Source organism: Caloenas nicobarica, chromosome Z, assembly GCF_036013445.1.
Source record: "Caloenas nicobarica isolate bCalNic1 chromosome Z, bCalNic1.hap1, whole genome shotgun sequence".
In the NCBI taxonomy this organism is placed as follows: domain Eukaryota; kingdom Metazoa; phylum Chordata; class Aves; order Columbiformes; family Columbidae; genus Caloenas; species Caloenas nicobarica.
The window spans coordinates 104,372,081-104,393,701 of record NC_088284.1 but is presented as its reverse complement, the minus strand read 5'-3'; the positions used below and the strand labels follow the sequence as shown (position 1 = coordinate 104,393,701).

General features: G+C 44.8%; 2 protein-coding genes across 3 annotated transcripts; both read left to right on the top strand.

Moving 5' to 3' along the window:
• The first annotated feature begins 117 nt into the window (after positions 1-117).
• TMEM59 (transmembrane protein 59) lies at positions 118-10,087 on the top strand. 2 transcript variants are annotated; one of them, XM_065656503.1, is made up of 8 exons: positions 118-321; positions 3,813-3,918; positions 6,040-6,134; positions 6,336-6,488; positions 6,758-6,842; positions 7,148-7,229; positions 8,027-8,135; positions 8,869-10,087. In XM_065656503.1, the coding sequence occupies exons 1-8, from the start codon at positions 133-135 to the stop codon at positions 9,022-9,024; spliced, it is 975 nt and encodes a 324-aa protein (XP_065512575.1). In that variant the 5' UTR covers positions 118-132; the 3' UTR covers positions 9,025-10,087. The 2 variants fall into 2 exon arrangements, with proteins under 2 accessions (XP_065512575.1, XP_065512573.1); XM_065656501.1 differs by having other exon boundaries at positions 7,145-7,229; positions 8,869-10,083.
• Positions 10,088-13,894: 3,807 nt separating this feature from the next.
• Positions 13,895-18,250, top strand: LDLRAD1 (low density lipoprotein receptor class A domain containing 1). Its single transcript, XM_065657353.1, has 6 exons — positions 13,895-13,915; positions 14,315-14,369; positions 15,960-16,091; positions 16,527-16,664; positions 17,212-17,340; positions 18,105-18,250. Exons 1-6 carry the CDS (start codon positions 13,895-13,897, stop codon positions 18,248-18,250), a joined length of 621 nt encoding a protein of 206 aa, XP_065513425.1.
• The last annotated feature ends 3,371 nt before the right edge of the window (positions 18,251-21,621 follow it).

Below are 21,621 nucleotides of genomic sequence, written 5' to 3'. Positions count from 1 at the left end.
ATGGGATGGCTGGGGTTGCCCCGCGGTGGGGACTACATCTCCCAGCAGGCACCGCGCGGGGCGCAGGGGGTTAATCTCGCGAGAGTCCCCCAGCGCCCGCTCCCGGCAGTGGGGTCCTGCGGGAGGAGCAAGATGGCGGCGCGGCGGGGCGGCCTGCTCTGCCTCCCTCTGGCCCTGGCGCTCCTGGCGGGCAGCAGCGGCGTTCGGGCGGCCGGGCCGTTACCCGCCGCCTCGTCCGAGGCTTTTGACTCCGTGCTGGGCAACACGGCGTCGTGTCACCGCGCCTGCCAGCTGACCTACTCCCTGCACACCTACCCCAAGGTACGGGCGGGCCCCCGGCGGCGGCTGGGCCCTGCCCGGGCTCGGCCCCGCTCCCTCCTCCCTCCCCCGGGGCTGTGCTGGGGGGCTGGCGAGCAGTACGGCCTCGGGCTCCCCGGGCTCCTGCCGCCCCTCTGCCCCCGCAGCCCCGTCTCCTGTTTTCTTCCTCCTTGTGCGCCGCACTGACAGGACATGATAGCGTAAAATCGGCAAAGCAATGGACTCTTAAACCCGCGTTTTAGGGTTTCAAAAGTAGCATTTCTTTATTCAGCGTCGGGGCCGGACCGAGGGTGTCCATCCATAGGTCTGCCGCTGACCAGTTGGTCAGACATGGCTTATATTGACAGAAAAATTACATCTTCATTATGCACTGTGAACTTTTTACCTTTGGTTTGGTATGCTGAATTGACTTAAGCCTAAACTGCCAAGTCATTTGAAACCAGATTGATGCCCTCCTTTCTGCTGTAAGTCTTTGTTGTCTCGTCTCCTGGTGCCCTCCTTTCTGCTGTAAATCTTTGTTGTCTCGTCTCCTCCAGGTTACATCTGGGTTCTGTAAAACTTCTTATCTTTGCATTCAGTGAGGCTCTGTGTCTTAACATAATGCACAAAACTCTAGGCCCTTGCTACGTGGTTAACCCTTTAATTGTTAGTTCCCTGTAACAATTACAATTCTTGACAACCATTGACATATTCCACACCTATTCTAACACAAGCTGTTTAAGCAATGCTAAGTAACCTTCACCTGTTTCTCAGTTATTTCTCAGTTATTTCTCAGTTACCTGTTTTAAAAGAATATGTCATAAATCTATGTCAATTTTAAGAATAGGGTGTGGTTACTAAGTACAAAGATTCTATAGTTACAAGGTCTGCTTATACAAAGGTTCTATGGTTTCAATGTCTGCTTATACAAAGATTCTATGGTTGCAAGGTCAGCTTATACGGATTCTATGGTTACGAGGTTGGTTAATCTTTAAAGGTTGCTACCTTAATGTTCTCCTAAACTGAGTTCTATAATTGCCTAAAATACGGTCTAGTAGTTAGAAATACAGGTATTAGACATACCCGGGATTTTCTCTTTTTCGAGGCACATCCCTGTGCGTGTTCTCTGGAGCAGCACTGGATGTGCAAAAGCAAACGTGAACACAAAGGGAGCTTGTGTTCAGGAGCAGCCTGTGGCAGGGCTGCTGTGGTGTTGGCTCGTCTGGCTTAGATTGTCGCCTCATGAACCCAGGGAATGCAGTGGCTTCTCTAAAGATAGATTTTTCCTTTTGAAAATAAATGGTTAGGCTGCAGCTTGCCAAAGAAATGCCGCCTACAAAGTATAGCTTTGTTAATCCTGGGTACTTTTGTGGATTTGGGGTTTTCTTTCTGCTTTTTTTACTCCTGTTCCTGAAGAGGCAACTGTAATTTGACTTATGCTGTTCCAGAGGATTTGGGCACTAGGGCACTGCTGTGTTCATGACAGGCCAGAGATCCTGAGCCAGGACACCAGTGTGACACTTGGATGTTAAAGGATGAAGCGTGAATGGTGATTAACAAGTAGCTTGTCAGAACATGCAACCTGTGTTTTGATTCATGTGTCTGGAATTTTTTTTCATCTCATAATAAAATACAGAAGTAGTGTCTGGTGGGAATCTAATTTCATAGTCCAGAGTTTGCTGTTGGTTCAAAGCTTTGTAAACCTTTAACTACTGGTTTGAATTTGGAAAATCTATTACCAAAAATCTTGTCTTTCCTCGTACTTCCTTGGCAATACGCTGCATTATCAGCTGCAGCTCTGGAGCAGGTTGAACTGTAAGTGATGGGAGCTCTTACCCTCCTTTTGAGATTTCAGACGAGGGCAGCAGGCAAATGGCAGCAATGACAGTATCAGGTAATAGAGCTTTGCTTTCATGTGGTACTTAAATCAGATTTTGTGACTCGAGCTGGCATTGGTATCCCCACACAGAGAAGTAACAGGGAGTTATGTGGAATACAAGTAAACATATCTGTACTCATGACATGTTTTGGTACCTACATGTGATGCGAGTGAGAAGAAAGAGCTAAAACTGAGAAATTAAGACTAAACATTATCCTAGTATCTTTCCATCCTGTTGTAGCACAGTGCTCTTGTTTCTGTTACAGGATTCTTTCAAGTTCAGGGAAAGCTGATATTTTTGTGATCTTTACTGTGTTTTTAAATTCTTCGTTTGTGTTGTTGCAGTTGTCAAATAAAACAGCCATCTTCTCCTTTATTAATGTAGTATTTGTTCTGTTTATCACAAAATTACTGGTTGAATTGAAGGGAACTGCTTTAGTTGTAATTGGAAAATAAGACAAGCTTCAGTAAGATTTTTGTGGAAGACTGTCATAGAAATCTGTCTGCTAAAGCTGATTCTATCTGGATATCAAATTACAAAATGTGTTTTCTGCAACAGCATAACTATCTTGGCCACCTTGTCAGTGTTCTTAGAGTTAAGTTTTAATTTACACTCACACTTCTCTACTTTTGTGCCTTTAAAGCATGTGAATGTATGATGTCAGAGACAAACAATGGCCAGTTAATTTACAGTAGGTTATACAGTAAGGTGTGGTATGTTTGGTTTTTTTTTTCCTTTTAATTAATTCTGAGCCCATTTCTCACCTGTACAGCAACTGGCTGCCATCACTTGAGTGGTTACGTCACTAGTAGTTCTGATGGATCGATTCACGGGAGAATGTGATGAGGAGCAGGAGCGCTCACATAATAGGGGCTTTAGTTCTGCAACGTGGAGAGCACATTGTACGGAAAGTGCACATCCACCCCTTTGGGACTGTGGACAGAAGAAATAGGAGGTTTTCTGTATTTGCATGATTTGAATAGTTGCGGTGAGGAAGTGTTTTTCCCCTTTAGTCCAATATAATAAATAAGAATGTGGGTTTGTGGAACAAGTTTGTCAAGCAGACAGTTGACCAGGTTACTGGTATAGTACATCAGAAGATAATATTTTATTTGGACAGTTCTGTGGTAGTGCTGATTAGAGTCAGGTAGGTACATTGTAATATACTGACAAAATCAGTCTTTTTTTTGTCTTCTTCTGTTGGGTTCTACAGTTTAAGTTCAGAGATGGAAGACTATTTACAGTTGGTAGGGTTAAATGTCAGTAAATCTTTTACAGCTGTATCTCCTACTTTAAAAACCAACACTTAAAAAAAAATGCAGTGCAACTTTGCTTGTGAGTTGTAGGACTGAAACTACAAAACAGAATTTGCTGTTCCAGGCCTGCCCCACCACAGAATAGAGAGCTCTGTTTGAAATCAATCAATAGTTATGTCAGTGTTAAAGAGCTGTAGTTTGGTTTTATTTCAGATTATCCAGAGTATCAGGTTTTGCTGGCTTGTAGGTCTAGTGGAGGGGAGGAGGATGCTTCTCTGGTGGGTGGCTTTTTGTAGCACTTGCAAAAAAAGAAGTTGTTTATTTTCTGACAATTTATTCTTGAATGGAGAAATGCAAGTCTTTTTTTGTGCCTTCCCAGGAAGAGGAACTGTACGCGTGCCAGCGAGGCTGCAGACTGTTTTCCATTTGTCAATTTGTGGATGACGGCATCGATTTGAATCGAACTAAACAGGAATGCGACTCTGGTAAGACGTCAGTATGTTTCAACAATCCTGTAGACACGTAATGGAGGGAAGAGCAGGAACTTGTAAAAGGGTGTGGTTAAATTGGTCAGGTTGCTTCAGTTGCTTTCTGGAGTTTTTTTAAACAAATTCTTGAAGTTTATGTTCAGGATGAAAAAAAAAAATCTTAGGGAAAGGCTATCTGTTCTCTGCGAGTTTCTTCTTACCTGATACTTAGTGTTACTATTTTCCTGAATTTTTTAAGTATCGTCTGTCATTGTAAATAAATTAGAAACACTTTATTTTACTATAAACGGTTTGTCATGGAAAACACAAAATGCATGGGGCAAAATCCAGTCAAATTAACACTTTTCCTTTAATAATTCCATGTGACAATTGGTCACATTTACAATTCCTAACAAACTTGTGTATAGAAGTGAGTTGCTTAGCTGGAATAAGAACAAAGATCTTAATCTGCTCTCTGCCTTGTAACTTGTGGTCTGGGCCACATCCTGAGGTTTACCTACAGCTAAACTCTTGGGGATGAGGTACATGTTTTGTTAGAGTTAGGCCAGTAAATACTTGTGACTAATTCTCTCAGATTATCTGTGTTAGGACAAACATTTCATAGTGGATCTGAGATATGTGTACTATAGGCCAATTAATATTATTTTTGGAATTGTGTAGAACTTTCATCTGAGAATATTGGATGTTATGTTAATTGGAAATTATTCAGAGAGTAAGTGGGACGTAACCATCCAAAGCAGGAAAGGTAGAAGCTCGTAGTCTATAATTAAGCACCAAGTAAGCACTCAAAGGTGGCTTTTATCCTCTCAGTAGGTCATAAAAACAAGAGGGCCAGGGGCTAGCTGAGGGAGCTGATGGAAGGCAGGGAAGTAGAAAGCCTGACATGCAGAGATGCCAGTGTGATACAAAACTGCACGAAATACTCTAGAAATGGGCTAATGCTCTAGTCTGTCATACACTGTATGTAGCTGTGATACAGCACGTCAATCGAGTTGTCAAACCACGCAGGAAAGAGTGCCATAAAAAAGGGTAATGTAGCGATAGACCACATGTAGAGGTAACTGAACAGTTGCTTACTTTCTGGTTTAACTCTCCTTCCGGAGGCTGTTGTCTTTTGCTGGCTTCTGTTCCATAATCTGTTACACTGCTTGGTGCCCTGACTAAGTGTTCTGTGCTTGGCAAGATACGTCTTGGCTGATCTGCATTCTGTCTTCTGATGCTTCTTTATTTCTACAAACAGTAGTTTGGTGGCAGTTTTACCATGGAATTGCTGTTCGCGTGCTGTGAGCTGCATACTCAGGTGTTTCACTGTTAATGCTGTATTGTTCTTAGCCTATATGATTGTTCATTTATTCCTGGGGATAACTGGGAAAGCTACTGTCATCTGCGTTGCTACCTGGTTTGAGTCTTTAGTTCAGGTAGTGCTGCACTGTTGTCCTCAAACACTTGACTGTTTTGGAGAAGAGCTATGCCTATGTATTGTCTGCCCAATATCTCTATGGGCAGAATAATCTAAATTATTCAGAGAGAATAATTTCTTTGTCTTTATGGTCTCTAGTGAAAAATTAATAGAAGTGTTCCATAAAGCAAAGAGTTGGCTTCATTTTTCATTAAAAAATATTCCATAATACTTTCAATGCAGTTTCTGTATTCCTTACACTAGCAGGAAAATGCTCCTTTGGTTTTGCTGTGATACCGTGACTACTTCTGTTACCACTAAGGGATTTAATGGACTGATGGTTCCTCTCTCCTTTTTAGGATTCCAGCTCTGTTCTCAGAGGTAAAAAAAAAAAATCATGTTTATGTGATGTGTAGAGGAAAAACTCTAGTGGTAGTGGGAGGATCAATGAAAACTTGCATTCCCGATTTTGTCCAGAGTAACATTTCTGATCGGTTGCACTCATTTCAGTTACCTCATCTGTCTGTGGTTGGAGTCCTTAAACTTCATTAGACCTCAGAGCAAATGCTACCCGTGGAGCGATTGCCATCTCTTTCCCTACAAATGGGATTGTCAGTCTTTTAACTGCTGCTTTGTTACTGATCCAACTTATACTGAAAATGTTTTCTTAACTAAAATGCAGAATTTATCTTCTCATTTGGGGAACTTCTTCCCTGCAGCCTGTACTGAAGCATACTCCCAATCTGATGAACAATATGCTTGCCATCTTGGATGCCAGAACCAATTGCCATTTGCTGAGTTAAGGCAAGAACAAGTAAGTAGATGACATGTTTCTCAAATACCACCTACTTGTTTTCTGTTCAGTGGGTGTCTTCTCTTCTTTAAATTTCTTCAAATAGAAAATAAATCTTCCTAAGGACTGAAATCTAGACATGGAGTGAGGGGTTAGCGAGAACAAACTTCTGTCCTTTTCGTGTAAAAACAAAGGGAAAACCAGTTAATGTTTTGTTTGCAGTTAATGTCCCTGATGCCAAGAATTCATCTCCTCTTTCCTCTGACACTGGTGAGGTCATTCTGGAGTGACGTGATGGATTCAGCTCAGAGCTTCATAACATCCTCGTGGACTTTCTACCTTCAAGCAGATGATGGCAAGATTGTCATATTCCAGGTGCTTGACTTTTTTGTTGAGATTAAGGTGTCGTGGCTGCTAAACGTTCAACTCTGCTCCTTCTAGTCGCAGACTATGGAGCACTATCAGAAGTGTTTAGTCTTTTATAGTATTTAACTGCCCTTAGGGCCAGTGCAGGGGGGTAAAAATTAAACTTATGTGAATAGTGCATGTCTTAGGGTTAACTTTGTATTAGTTCTGAAAATGTAAATGATTACAATCCGTGGAAGCCAGCTAGCAGGATCTCCTAACTCCTTGTTTTGTTTTAGTCAAAGCCAGAAGTACAGTATGTTCCACAGCTTGATCAGGAAACTGGAGACACAAGAGGATCCTTGTCGCTGAGTAAAACAGCTTGTAAGTTGTTCTTTGTGCTTTGGAAGAACAAATGCAAATATTCCCTCTCATGGAAAAGAAAGAAAAGTTGCAGGTGGCACATAGAAGCAAATTTTTAGAAAGCTGAAATATAATTGTTTGCACTGTAGACCGCACTGTGTACACTTAGCAAAGTCTGTGGTAGAAAGCAAGCTCTGCTGGAAATAGAAACATGCAAGGGCCACTCTAAGAGCTTCCTTTTATGCTCTGTATAGACAAACTGTGGTGCTTGGGTCTTCTCTCTCATTGCTCTCCTGACCACTCTTTCTGCTCTCGTATTCCAGCAGACCTCCGTCCGGGAAGTTCACAGACATACCGAGGACTTTTTGAAGAGCGAGAAAATGACAGCTTTTTCAAGTGTCTTTCCATGTATGTATATTCTAGAATGTCCCTACCTAGTAAGTGGGATAGTGGCCTTTCCTCTGTGTGTACAGGGGCACCGTTACAAGATCTCAAAGTGCTCCAAGTCTGCTAGGTCTAGGATGCATAGCAGTTAAAATTGTGTATCTGACTGACTGTTATTGCTATTTTTCCATGCTGGGCCCATGTTATTTGCAGGTTTTTCTGCTGACTTTGATTCTCCTTTCCATTTCAACTGAACATGTCGATAATTTCCTACACGTTTTTTTTGAGTGTGTTCTACAAACTGTTTAATCAATACTGTGTGTTGCCTGTTCTTTAGCTCTGGATATATTTCAGGGCAAAGCACTTGTTTTCTATTTTGGTTTGGGATTATCTGGTATCAAATAAGACACTATTGTGTCTTAATTTCCAAGCTGAAAATATCTAGTGTATCTTTAAAGCTTTGCTGAAGATCAGGGTGTTGGTTCTTCTTTCCCTTACTCTGATTTCTTTCTCTTTAAAAGTTTACACATGAAGGATTAGTGAATTGCACCCCAAATACGTTAACAGAAAAGTCTGTTTTTCAAATTGTAAATGGGAAGATGCTTGGGGCCCAACGAAGAGAATCTAGCAAGTCGTGTGTCTTTCAAGTCAGATAATAAATAGACACCCGGGTACCCAAGAGTCTGTAATGGGCCTTGTAGCTGGAAGAGCTAGAGGCTAATGCATCAGCAGCAAATGCAGTCAAACTGAGATGAACTTTTTAAAGAGTCCATTGTCTTATTTTCAGTGTGTGGAATCTAGTTACGTTCTTTTCATTTCAGAAACTCCAGTTGGATTTTAACCACTACGCTTGTCCTGTCAGTGTTTGTGCTGCTCTGGATTTGTTGTGCAACTGTAGCTACAGCTGTAGAGCAATATGTTCCATCTGAGGTAACTCTATTTTATAACTTCCAATATTTTGAATTTATTCATTATATTGCTTTTATGTTACAGCTGTCTAGAGACTAAGAAACATTTGGGGGGACATGCAACTAGAAAGAGGGGGTATTCTATTTTGCTGATGTGGTTAGCAAACCAGGTTTGTTATTTAAATGACAACTTTATAGCTGAACAATTCTTGCCCATTCCTGTGGCTGAGCCTTACTCAGGCAGCCCAGGTACGATGTCCTCTGGTTTGCAGTGCTCTCAACAACCTTCAGACTACTCTCAACAAATGGAGGCTGCTTCTAATTTCTCTGGGAATAAAGCTGTACTGAGGGGCGGATGGTGTAGGTGGAACCCAGTACGGGTTTAATCCAGGAGGATCAATCAGCATATTATTGGTGAGCACCAAGAGTCTGATCAGAGGGGAACCGGCTGAACCAGCATCCTTTGTGCCCAGAGAGATCCCCGCACTTCTGAAATAAATAAGACTCACAGCATTTGCAAACTAAAGGAGCTTGTACACAGGAACTGTATCTACTGTTGTTCTGGCAGATTTAATACATTTATTTTGGACTCAAATCTAATCCCAGCCATAAATTTCAGATGTTACAGATAGTCTGGGCTAACTCGTGGTGAAGGCTGCAGCCATTGGAACCAGGAATGTAGCTGGATAACGAAATGCATTTTATTCACAGTATGGAGAGTCTTTGTCTTAAAGTAAATTGTTTAAATATTTCAGAAGCTGAGCATCTATGGAGATTTGGAATACATGAATGAACAAAAACTGAACAGATATCCATCCTCTGCACTTGTTGTGGTCAGATGCAACACTGAGGAACATGAAGAAGCAGGACCTCTTCCTACAAAAGTCAATCTGGCTCAGTCAGCAATTTAAGAAGTCTCCATTGGATCCAATAGACTAATTCTAACAGAGCTAGCAACTCCTGATTGTTCGTGGTGGTTCTTCAGATAAGAAGCTTAGCAGCCAATGTTTAAATGCAAATAAAGTTACAGAATCAACAAATGTCATGGGATTTTGTTTTCAACTAGTAGTGAAGATTCAGTCATCTTGAATTTGTTTCCAGACATAGTCACTTTTCACTGGTGTTTGCTATGTGTCTTTTTGCTTACAAAAGATGTAAGCTTGTTTTCCATACTTCTGCCGTGACACTTTCAAACTTATTTGTGTGTTCTAGGATGTAATATGTACATTCAGAGTTAGCTTCGTAAACGTATGAGAAATTTTAAGTAGGCAGGAGATGCCTTTTTAGTGTTGCACTTTCTGTTGTAGTTAAGAGAAAATATTATAAAATTATCTGCTGAATTTTTGTACTTGTTAATGTTCCATGCACAAACAACCCTGTCTCCAAAAATAGAAATCTATTTTTTTCTACAGCATGGCGATATCCAAGATGGAAAGCATTTGTGAGGTATTGTAGGCTAGAATTCAGTTTGTGAAAGGTGGAAACTTTGTTAAAACTTATAGACATATCCCTTTGCACACAGAACATAACACGGTCGATTATTCTGTCAAACTTTAGCCTTTAAGTCTTGAATTGCTTGTAAAATTAGCACCTGTGTTTTCTGAAGAAATTCTACTTTCTGGATTAACTATTCTAGTCTTCTAAGTTTATTTACAGAAACAAGTTGATTCCTGAGAAATGAGAACAGGCAAATAAAATTGACTGTATAGAAAATGTTGACTGTGTAGCTTTTGGTATGGTTAATTATTGACAAGAATATATTCATTACGAAAACCTGTCTTGAGCGTTCCTCTCTTGGGCAGCGTGACCTGGTTTTGCTGTATGAGTCACTAACAACTGCAACTAACAATGTCCCTCGTATTTCTAACATATTTTTGCGTCTCTTTTCTTTGAGGAGATGACTACATGCTGATGCCCATAGCATTGGCAAGTTGAGGATGTATGTGATTTATTTTAAGGTCTCTGTGTTTGAAAGTTGGCTCAAATGCACGATCTCCAGCTCATTTTGTTGGTTATAGAGAAGTCCCTTGAAAATTTAAAAAGGACACAGAATCAAACACCACCTCTTCAGGTTTTGAATTCTGGTGAGAACTGTAGCGGTGCTGGAGGATACAGTATGTGTTCCCTTACTGTTAAAACTGGTTCGATAGTTGTTCCTAACTCAGCTGTAACACTGATGGTTGTGTAACTACGGATGATGGAGCCATAGAGGGATCATTAAACAAGAATGTGCATGAAGTGGCCCATACCTGCTGCTGAAAACCTCAGTGTAGATGCGCTCAAGCAGGCTTTCTGTCAGTGAAGTTTAAGGGCACTAAGAGATGTTTAAGCAGGCTTGTATCAACATGCAGAAATTGTAAGTTGAAGTCTTAAATTAGTGGTACCTCTTCATGTGAAATTCTTCAGTGGGACAACAGCCCAGAAATTTGAGAGCCAGCAGCCACTGGCAGGTACCTTTGTGTGTTGGTGGTGTTATTGCAAAGGCCTCAGGCGTGACTTATTGTGAAAATCGATGGTATGATGTCTTCAGAACAGTGTTCATATCGGGCAGGAAATCCCTCTGCAGTAGTGATTCCATTGAGATGTGTGTTCCTGCTCACATAGTGCAAACCTCAATATCTCAATATACAGCCTCGTTTCAGTGCAGGATGCCAGTGTTTGGCTTCAGGGGATATCAAATGTGATGCGTGCAACAGATATTTACATTTATTTGTAAGTATGAGCTATACTTCAGTGATTATTGCCTGTTGTCTTAGCACTATGTTGTTTGGGATTGCCTTTTCAGAAGAGATTTTAGAAATCACAGGTTTTCTAACTGTTTAAATGTTTTCAAGTCTGCTAAAATGTTTTCCTGTACTATTGCATGTAGTCGCAGAGTGTTACAGCTTCATGAAAATGTGGTGCTTTGCCGGTTTCAGGTGTGTACAGCACAGCCTCTGTCGTGTTGACGATTTCACAAAACTTTCTGTTCCAAAACATTTGACTTTGTTGCTCACATTCCTTGGTTTGAGTTAAACCACTTCTGCTTTCATTTGGTGTTTTATCTGTCTACAACAAAGGGAGAAAACACGGTTTGTTTTTTGTTCGCTGTTTAATGACGTTTCAGGTAAATAACTGTGCATTGAAGCCAGTGATTTGAACGTGTGCAGTCAGGTCACAGGACACTCTGCCGCTGGCAATCTGTCACTTGGCACTGCTGCCCCCAGGGTGAGCCGGAGGGTGAAGAGTTTGCTCAGTGTTGTACTTGTAAGCTCTTGTCAAAGGACCTTCCCTCAGTCAAATGAGAGATTTGCTGGGCTGCAGTAATTGAACTGTTTCTCAAGATTTCTAGTTTAAATGGAGTGTTTAAGCTATTTTGGTGTTCGACTTTACAAAATGGCACTTTTTTTCTTTTATTTTTAAATGTTTGACTTCTGGTATCTTCCTTCTCAGAAGCTGCAGTTTGGGTTTGATCTCAGCCCAAGACCACCGTTTAAATGAAGGGCCTTAAATTACTGAAATCGCAGGAGGAAAGCATTTTATATTCTCTTTAGGCATGTATTCAATTGAACTTGTATCTGATTTTAAATAGAATCATCTTAACACAAGTGAGGCAACCCCCTCAAGTGTGCAAGTCACTGCTGGCAGAAATAACCATGGTACTTTCGGGGGGACGTGGAGCTTTTTGCGGGTTCTAGAATTAACCAGTAGTCTCCCATCACACTGGATATCTTGATTTGTGTTCCATTTACAGCTGCTTTAAAATTTTATTTCTTTTACTTCAGAAGGGCTTGCTTGTGTTTGTTACCTCGTTCTCATGAACTCATTTTTCTGAACTGTAGCAGTCTTTGATGTAACTGCTCTAAAATCCAACTGCCTCCTTGGCTACAGCTGAGCTCGATAATCTTGGTTTAGGACATAGATGGTGGTAGATGTCAGGTCTTATGGACGCTTGCTTCCAAGAGTGGGTTTACTCCACATTTTAAACATTTTCATCATGGGTTGTTCTGTGGGGTGTGGATAACTAGCCTGCTTGACCCAGCCCTTACATGGGACTCTTCGCAAACTCACCGTCACTTAACAAGCTTTTTAGAGGCTCAAAATAGTTCTTCTGTCTCAAGTCCAATGAGAAACTTCCTCTTCAAAGAGAAACACATCCAGAATTTAAGATACACAGGTTTTAGCCCTTAGTCTGTCATTCTTCCATATTGCAGCAGGTGCCCAGGCTTGGCAGGTCATTTGGTGTTGTCACCCCAAATTCTCCCCTGAACAGGAGAACTTTCTAGCACCACGTTTAACAGTGATGTATCCACGTTAGAAACCTCTTCTCTGGACAGATTGGTGTTGCCCTGCTGAAGGAGGAGCTCCCAGAGACTGTATTTGATTTCTGGTTTGTCTATTAACAGGTGAGGGCAGCGTTGGCAGACGCCCTTGTCAGGAAGCATATGTTAACTCAGTGTAATCAGGAATGAGTTGTATTGGGGGGTGGAGGGGGATGGAGAGAGAAGGGGCCCTGACTGTTCCTCCGTGTCAGGTGTTATTTGGTGCTTCGAATCAATTCACTTAAGGCAACTGTCTCAGAGCGAACTTAGAAGCAATGGAGCTGCCGAGGTCTCCTCTGAAGCCCTGGTGAGCCGGTTTTGCTGGTGCTTGGGGAGGAATCCTGATCTGTGGGGTGGCAACGATTTGCAGGTGCTTGAGTCCTATAGACCTTCCTGAAAGCAAGAAGAGGAATTTATGCTCCTCAAGCACTTTATTCCAGTGCTTCTTGCTCCCTACCCCATGGTAAAGCAGCCTGCTCCTGCTGTTTTATCCTTGAAGCTGTAAAACACTCCGTGTGCGCTGTGCTGAAGCCTGCAGCCAGTTTAGAAGGCTGCAACCTATTTCTAAGTTCATGTTAGCTACAGGCTGAGCTGCTGAGACTTACTGCAGGCCTGGAAGTTCAAGTATGCAGGTAAAGGAGAGGAACCAGGAGGATTTGCTCTGCCTGTGCTCAGTGTCCAGGCAGGGAAGCTGTTCCAAACAGTTGGATCCTGCACAGCTCTGCTGGGATCTGATCATCTCGCAGGAGTCTGGGCTGATGCTGCTATGAGGTCAGCATAAATTGGGCTGATGCTGCTATGTGGTCAGTATAAATAGGGCTGATGCTGCTGTCTTGTCAGCCCTGTTGTGGGAAGGAGATGGGGAGAAAGGGGGTGTGTGTGGAGACGATGACACTCTCTTCCCTCAAGCTTTCCCCACAAAGCAGGGTTCTCCAGGACCAGGGTAAATGCAGCCAACATCAGCTGCAGGTGAGCGTTTATTTTCTGAACTGGTGTCAGGAGTGGCAACGGGGTTCTCAGCATCCAAAATCTCTGTGTGCTTTAGGATTTGCATAATGCCCTGTTGTGAAACCAAGATTGAGCCAGGAGGAATCAGAAGCTGGAACAGGCTGCCCAGGGCAGTGGTGGAGTCACCAACCTTGGAGGTGTTCAAAAGGCATTTAAATGAGGTTCTCAGGGACATGGTTTAGTGCTAGAATTAGGTTAGGTTATGGTTGAACTTGATGATCCTGAGGGTCTCTTCCAACTGAAATGATTCTATGATTCTAAGCAAACCAGAAACTCCGCTTCCAAGCGGAGCTGGAGCGCGGGCTCGGCACTGCCTCCCGCATCGTCTCCGGCCCGCGTGCCCGGGCAGCAGCACGCTCCCTGCTCTCCTGCCTCTGTTGGGGTTTGTATCCTGGTAACATCGCTCGTGTGCGGGTGCAGAAAACTCCCTGTGGTCCCCTGAGCTGCTGCGAGGGCCGTCGCTCTGGGAAGGATGAACAAAATTCGCCCCCAGGTACAGCCCTTCTCTTCGGATAAATCTTATGTGCAGCTGCTTCCTAAAGCACACATTCTTGCTAGTGTTGTTTGAGCTCGTTATCTCTGGTTTCTGTAGGATTTGGAGTTGTTTCTTCTTAACCTAATTTGATACAAAAGGAAAGTACTGATATAAAGTGCTGGACTTGCATTAGTGTTTGTTTTACAAATGTGTAACTAAGATTTAAAAGTTGATCTGATTGACCGCTCTGTGAATTAAATCTGGGCCACTTTTCCACTGAAGCAGTTTTTGCTTGTATGGAAAAGAATGCCATTCATTATATATTCCTGAGTAAGATGGTATGAGAACTAGAAAGGCCTAACTGCATGATTACTGCATGCTGCTTCTGTAATCAGACTTTTATTCATTTCCTTCTAGAGAAATGGTGATGTAGCTACTTTTGATTCAACAAAGTCCTTCTCTGAAGAAAGAGGTAACGAATAAAATGCAGAGCTTAACATTGTTATTATTAAAGTATACATCAATTGAAATTATCTATGTAATGTAAAATACAAGTATTATTTATGGTCTGTTGAGACTCGGGTTTTTTTCCCCCCTTCTGTGTAGTGTAATGTCCAGACTATAAAATTAATAAACTTAAGCTGTTCTTTGTTGGCCTGGAGTTGGCAGTTTTATGGTACAGCGGCATGATAAGTAGTCTTTGTCTCAGAAGAGGTTCCTAATGAACTTTCCATCAGCTTTCTATACATTTCTGATAGCCAAACTTCAGCCAATTTTGACCATTTTAAGAAGGAGAAGGCGAGATCAAACGGAATCAATAGCAAACCTGTAGATCGGGTTGCAGCAACATTTCATCACTGCCGTCATTTTGTACTCGTGTCTGTTTGCAACTGTTGTGCTTTCTGGTCAAACGTGTTGTCTTGTGGACACAGACATGCTGTAATTCACCACTTTTCTTTCAAGCTGAAATGTTCTGCGTTTGATTCCCTCTCGGGCGTGACAGAGGGGTGGTAACTGTAACCCGGATCCCTTTGCTGTTGAGCAAAGGCTGTGCCTTTACTTGGCGTGTGTTCAACACAATAACTAATTAAATATGAAGCACAGCTAAGACAAATTCTAAATTTTGATTAAAGCTCTTTAAGTTCAGAAATACCAAAATCCAGTCACACATGCAGGGTTGTCTTAAGTGACCGATTATGTGTTTCTCAGATGACCATGTTAATTTTTTTTTTTTTCTGTTGGTCTGGAAATACGAAAGAATGCAAGAAAATACAACCTTGGTTTAGAGACAAAGCACTGGTGCTGCAGGTCGCTGAGATGAGGGCAGATCCGTGTTGCTGTTACACAGGCTGCTCTTGTGCTGTGGTGACTGTGGGCTTGGCATTCAGCTGCTGCATTTGGCTTGGTTTACATACGTGACTTTCTCAAAGCTGGACTCCCTGGAGGGTTGCTGCCCTTTGTATCCTGGAAGTGTCTTTGGGGAGGAAAAGGGCTGCTCTTCTGCCAGTTCTCACTGTTTTGAGCTGATAATTCAGCCTGGTTCTGTGGAAGTGTTAAAGTCCTGGTTGGGGCAGAAAGCCCCAAATGCTGTAAAGTCAAATTTTTACCTCTTGAGGAGTTGTGCTGTGGGCTCTGGGAGGGCACCTTTCCCAGCCTTTCAGTGACCTGCCTTCTGTTTCGGCTGCTCCCACCGTGGAAAAGATGCTCCTGTCCTGGGGGGCCGGGCAGGGGCTTGGGCTTCTCCATCTTCTCCATCCCAGTGCGTTCGGTGAGCTCTGTTGGAGAAGTGGTGTTTGTGCCATTTGGTCCTGGTGCTCCATAATGGCAGCACAGGCTCTTCCACACCGCAAGCAGCAAAATTCCTTACAAGGAGGTGTTCAAGATGAGAGTTTGTCTATTAAAAGTCAACTATCAACCCCCAAGCCCCAGTAACCCCCTGCCAGTCCCACACACAGAACCCCCCAAAACATCACCCCCACGGCTCTGTGCCGTTCCCCTCCGAAACACCCTGACTGTGCCGGACCCTTCCCCAGCCCCTCACCTCTGGCTTTTCCCCCCGCAGGCTGCTGCTGGCCGTGCAGCGCCCGTGGGGGCTGCACACGGAGACGTGTCTGCATCTCTGCCGTGGCACTGCTCGTCCTCGTGGCTGCCGTGGGCTTGGCGGTGGCACTGGGACTCCTGCCACGTGCACCAGGTGTGTCTCCTGAGGATTTTTTTTGTTTTTTTCTTTTTTTAATAAGGGTGGCAGAAAATGGTGTTGCATGAGAAGAGCTTTCATGTCCATCACTGTGCGTGAAGCAGCGCTTCCCAGTGCAGACCAGGAGGAAGGAAGGGGACCAGCAGAGTGATGTGGGGCTGGGGCAGCTTTGGACAACCCAAGTCACCATGAGCTGTTCCTCGGCTCCAGTGTCCTGCTCCATAGGGCTGTGGTAACTCTGGGTGGTGCGGTGGTGCTTCAGACTGCTGGTGTAGTCTTCAGACTCCGCCATGAACCCACTAGAGATTAATCCTGGCCCCTGGTTATTCCAGAGCAACAAACGCACTTCAGAAATCCCCTTTTCTTCCCTTCGATATGTTTTTCATACCATGAAAATGTTGGAAAATAAAGTATTTCTTGCTTTCCCTTCAGTGAACCGCTTCTGTGCAGCTTCCAATAACCGGACAGGCTTCTTGTGCGACGACAGAGCGACCTGCGTCCCAGCCAGTCAGGTCTGCAACGGAGTCAGCAACTGCAGGAACGGAGAGGATGAGCAGGAGGAACTCTGTGGTGAGTGGTTTTTTTGTCACTGTCCTCTCCATGCTGGTCTTCCTGTTGTGAGACAGAGCAGCCAGTGTCACTCTAATCCTGCTTCACACTTCTGGACACATACAAGAGCAGATGAACCTGGTAGATCTTTTGTAGGGCAGATGCGGAGATACGGTGCTGCCCAAAACCCAGTGAGAGTGCCAGGAATCAAAGACCCCAAGCTCCGCTGACCTTCCTTGGTTTAGTTTTTAAACCATGATGCTATTTTCCTCCATTTTTTTAAGCTGCATGCCTATGGAGTTAATTTCTTGTCCAGCTACCCTGGAAAAAACTCTTTAAAGCAGAAGCCCAGGGCACCCAGACTCTGTTCCTGGCTCAGCCACAAACGTCCCTGTTCCTCTCCAACTGCAGCTTCCCCATCTGTGCTGTCGTTCGTGCCGACACCACGTGGGGAAGGACAGACTGACTGACTCCCCGTGACAGCAGCCTTTGGTAGCTGCCATCCCCATTTTGACCAGTGCGTCTGACCTGGTGGAGTTGAGCACATCCTGCGTGTCCACCCTTGCAGGTGACGTGCCCCGCAGCCTCCCGGGATATCTGGTTTTCCGCTGCAGTAACCCCACGGACTGGGTCTATGCTGATCGGAGGTGTGACGGGATGAACGACTGCGGAGACTGCTCAGACGAGATGGGGAGCTGTAAGTCTCTCTTTGGGCTCCTTCTGGGCAAAAGGTCTTTTCTGCCGATGGATTTAAATAGGCTGTACAGGTGTGGTGCTCACTGATGCTGCTGGAAATGCTGGGAGGCTGGCATCCACTGCTAAAACACAAAATAGATGGGATAGGACATGAGTATGAACTGTGTGGGCTCCCTCCCATCAGCTGCCAGGGCTTCTGTGTCACAGCCTGGTGGCAACCATGAGAGGAAAGGCTCCATGCTTTTTTCCCAGCCCCAAAAGTTGTTCCTCCTCTGCAGCTTTGCTTAGTGTGGAGCAGTTTTGTTGGAATGTGTAGCTGCAGGCAGCAGCAATCATTCAAACTGACCTCTGGTGGCTGGCCAGGAGATGGTATGTGTGCCTCAGCGGCTTCAAAGGCATCTAGATCCTTCTCTCACTAAAATGAGCAGCAGCTTTGCTAAGTCACCCCTTTGGTTCTGAACCTCGGGCAAGACCTGCCTGTATCAGCAGCTTTCTCCAGAGTAGCTTGCTAAAAAAATAAATACAGCTAGTTGTTCCTCCCAGGATGGCATGTCTGCCACAAAGGTCATCGCAATGTCACGCTCCATGGCTGTCTCCCACATGCAGCATCAAGCGAGTGTCCTCTTTGATGGGTTCTGACACTCAGAGTCATCACCAGTTTTCAGTAGCTGCCAGGGACAAAAGGTTAGCTACCTGTGTAAGAGAGGAGGGAAGGGGGTCAGTGCAGCAGAACCATTTCTGTTCCGTGCTTTCCATCCCTCGCAGTGGCCGCCTGCCCCCCGTGTGGGTCGGAGTGGTGGAGCTGCAGCCCCGTGCTCTACCAGTACTGCTCCTGCGTCCCCAGGAGGCTGTGCCGGGATGGCGTCCAGCATTGCCTCAGCTGGTCCGATGAGTATATCTGCAGACCATGAAGTCTTGGCACCCAGCAACGCTGGAGACCACAGGATGCTTCCTTCTTTGTCAACTTTAAGCCTTGGTGTCCTCCTGCTCTGCCACCCGCTTGGGAAGCTCCAACCCAAGCAAATCCTCATCAGCAGCGTGCTGACCAGCACACAGTGACACCGAACAGGGATGAAGCGCATATGGCAGCCCATGCTGCAGGCTGGACACTGGCTGTGGGACACCTTCAAGGGTTCTCCTGTCTTGTAAGGGTGAGTCCTTTCTACATGGGCAGAGCACTCTCTTGCAGCATTGACTCGATGGGTTGTGTGCAGGCTGCTGGAGGCTGCGTCCCAGCTGCTGCCAACACAGACACCATGTCTGGCAAACCCTGGGCAAGGGATTTCTGCTGTAGGGACACGCTGGTGCCTTTGCAGGCAGCCAGATGAAGGTACATTGAGGGCTACCCTAAAGACCAGGAGCTGAGTGAGGTGAGCCTTTGTAGCCCTTGGGTTAGAATTTCTCTCTGACATGTCTTCACACTCCTGATCCTCACAGGAAGGAGAAGCCTGTGTTTGTGTTCAAAGCACGTCTGCGGATGTTTCAGCAGCAGCTTTGCAGGTTCTGTGTTGATGCTCCCAGGAGACTTCCTCGGGAATGCTGTGCTGAGGGTGACACGGTGGGAAGCTGCTGCATGGGCCACCCCCTATGCTCTTCTCAAACCACGAAAGCCAACACAGGGAGTGTAATGGCAAGGAAGTCTGAAGTGGCTGTTTGTGGGGACAAATCACTGTGTCTCTGTGACCACGCAGATGTCCCTGTGTGCCAGGGCAGGGAACTGGCGCGTGTATAAAATGTACTTCTCTCAGGGCTGTGCAGTTCTGGAGCAGCAGCTTAGCAGGTTGAGAACAGCCGTGGGGCTGGGATGTGTTTGCACTGAAGTTGGCAAAGAAAGGAGAAAAATAAGTTGCAGCCTCAGAGCAGGGAGCAACAGAAAACCAAGTGCCGCTCCCAGGGTGATGTGGGATGACACAGGGTCTGTTCACTGCTCGTTTCATTCCTCTGACAGCAAAGCAGGATCAGGCAGCCAAACCTTCAAAGCAGTCCTCAGGATATAGATACAGACGTGCCACTGAAGTTTAAGAAAGATGCAGTTTTTCTATGCTCCTTTGAAAAATCTCATCTGTGTCTAACACATCTCTGAGAAAAAGCCACATTTACAGTGTGTGCATTTACTTTTCTAAGCCCAAAATAAACATCAGGTGGTCTTCTTCCCAACACCATCCCAGGTCATAGATCTTTAAAAAGAAAACCCTGTTCACTCATTCCCTCTCTGTCCTGTGATCTGCAACTCTGCCCGTCACCATGACTTGTATCAATGGTGAATGTTTCTCCTAATTTGTAGCTGGGATACAGCTGTAGATCTGGAGATCTTTTTAAAATAACTTTACAGTATTCTGACTCATACTTCACCTGGAATGAGATGGCAAAACTCTGCGTAATGGAACTGGTACTACAGGAAATCATATTTAATAACCTGTCCCTCTCCACGCCTGGCTAGGATGGATGGCTTGTATCTCTGTGCCTGTAAAACATACTGCAGTGCATTCAGTGCTGCAGCTCGGAAGAGAGGTTAGGAGTTTTCTAGGTAAACATTTCTCACTTGCAAGCTTCCAGCCTCAATCAAAACCTGAAATCAAGATGCACATTTTCACTGGAGAGTCACAGACATCTAACGCTTCAACAAGGCTGAGCTAGGGTTGGTAAATAAAACCTTATTGTGGTGGTGGTTGTTCCTCAAAGTATGTTCTGGGGCAACCAGCGAGGAAGTCTTGCAGCATTTCTTAAGATGAGCTCAAGGAAGGATGGTTCAGAGGCAGCGCTACTGGGTCAGCCTCTCCTTCCTGGGGAAGAAGTGCTTCTTTCCAATGCCAATTGGGTTCATCCAGGGATTGTTCGCCTGTTCCTTGGCTTTGAAAAGGATGCGCAACAAGCTCTCTGCGTTGGGAGGGGGCAGGTGGGCTGTGACTGCTGCATGATTCTATGGGGCAGCAGCCAAAGGAAGGTGGGTGAGGAAACAGAGGCAGGCTCAGGGTGCATGGGAGGTGTCCCTGGCTGCAAAGGGGAAACCAAATGCAGTCTTCCTCTCCCTTTCTTCCATCTCTCAGCTTTGTAGTTGAGCTGAACCACAAAGAAATGGGGTCAGGAGTGTGATCTCTGCATCGGAGGAGCTGGCCCTCTCAGTACCTGCAGGGTAGAGCCCCAGGGTTGCTCTCCAGCTGATGTCCCTGTATCAGGTCCCAGCGAGTGCTCCTGGGAGGCCAGAGCTGTGATTAATGGCCCTGGCTTAGGAGAGAGGAACTGGGGACTCATCCTGCTCTGGATTTACACCTGTGAAGAGACTAACCAAGAGAGACATGCGAAGCAGCAGTCCACGGGCAGCGAGACCCAGAAGCCAGCCTGGAAACAGCCTGGGACGTGGCAGGCACTTGGCTGAGCCGCTCTGTTTCAGGGTGAGTCTCCTCCTGTAATTTTCTTACTTACTGCCTTGTTCCTGGTCAGCAGAGGCTGTGTGCCTTACAGAGAGCGATAAACAGAGATTAGTGGGTTGAGGACATAGTTGTGTGTCTTAAGTCTTCCTAGGGAAAAACTTACACAGTAGTGTGTTTAAAAGTCTGCTCATCAGCAAGAAACCTAAGAAAAGGGGTAATCGTACCAGAGATGGAGAGCGTAAGAAACACAGTGCTCTTAAATACCTCTTCTGGAGAGGAAAGCTGTACTGTATTATTTTACTAACAAGCCTGTGACCTGGGCAGACTGTTGATGTCAAATCACAATGTGCCTATTTTCCAGCTCGAGGCATCAGCTCCCAGCTGCTTTACCGATGTGAAACGGAGTGTACGGTTCTCTGGGACGTGCGTGTCTCCATGGTCAGATTAGCAGATCTCCACGGTGGTGGAAAGACTAGTGAAAGAAATCCCTGGTGGCCGTTGAACCAGCGGCAGGAGGAGGATTATACTTGAGTGTCACAGTTGTCTTCCTCCCTGTTGAGACGCTGTTTTGCTCAGTCACTCTTTGTGCTGTTATTTGTCTCAGCAGAGGCCTGATGTAGTTGTCAGTGGAAGCTATTAATAGCCTTGAGTTTCTGGGAAAAAATGTAGGGCTTGAATGCAAGTATGCTTGTCCCCGTCCTTTTGAAGTCTTTTTTTGAGGCAAATTCAGCAATAAAAGAACAAAGAGAGGAAGGGGTTTAGCTCTGTATGCATTTTTGAGGTGAAGTTCCTTTTCGTGGCCTCTTCATGACTCCCAAGGATGCATTGCTTTTCTTGTCGCTGAATTATGGTAAGCAACAGTGTAAAAGGCAGATATCCTCTAAATAAGCACTAGTAGAGGAAACCTGTAG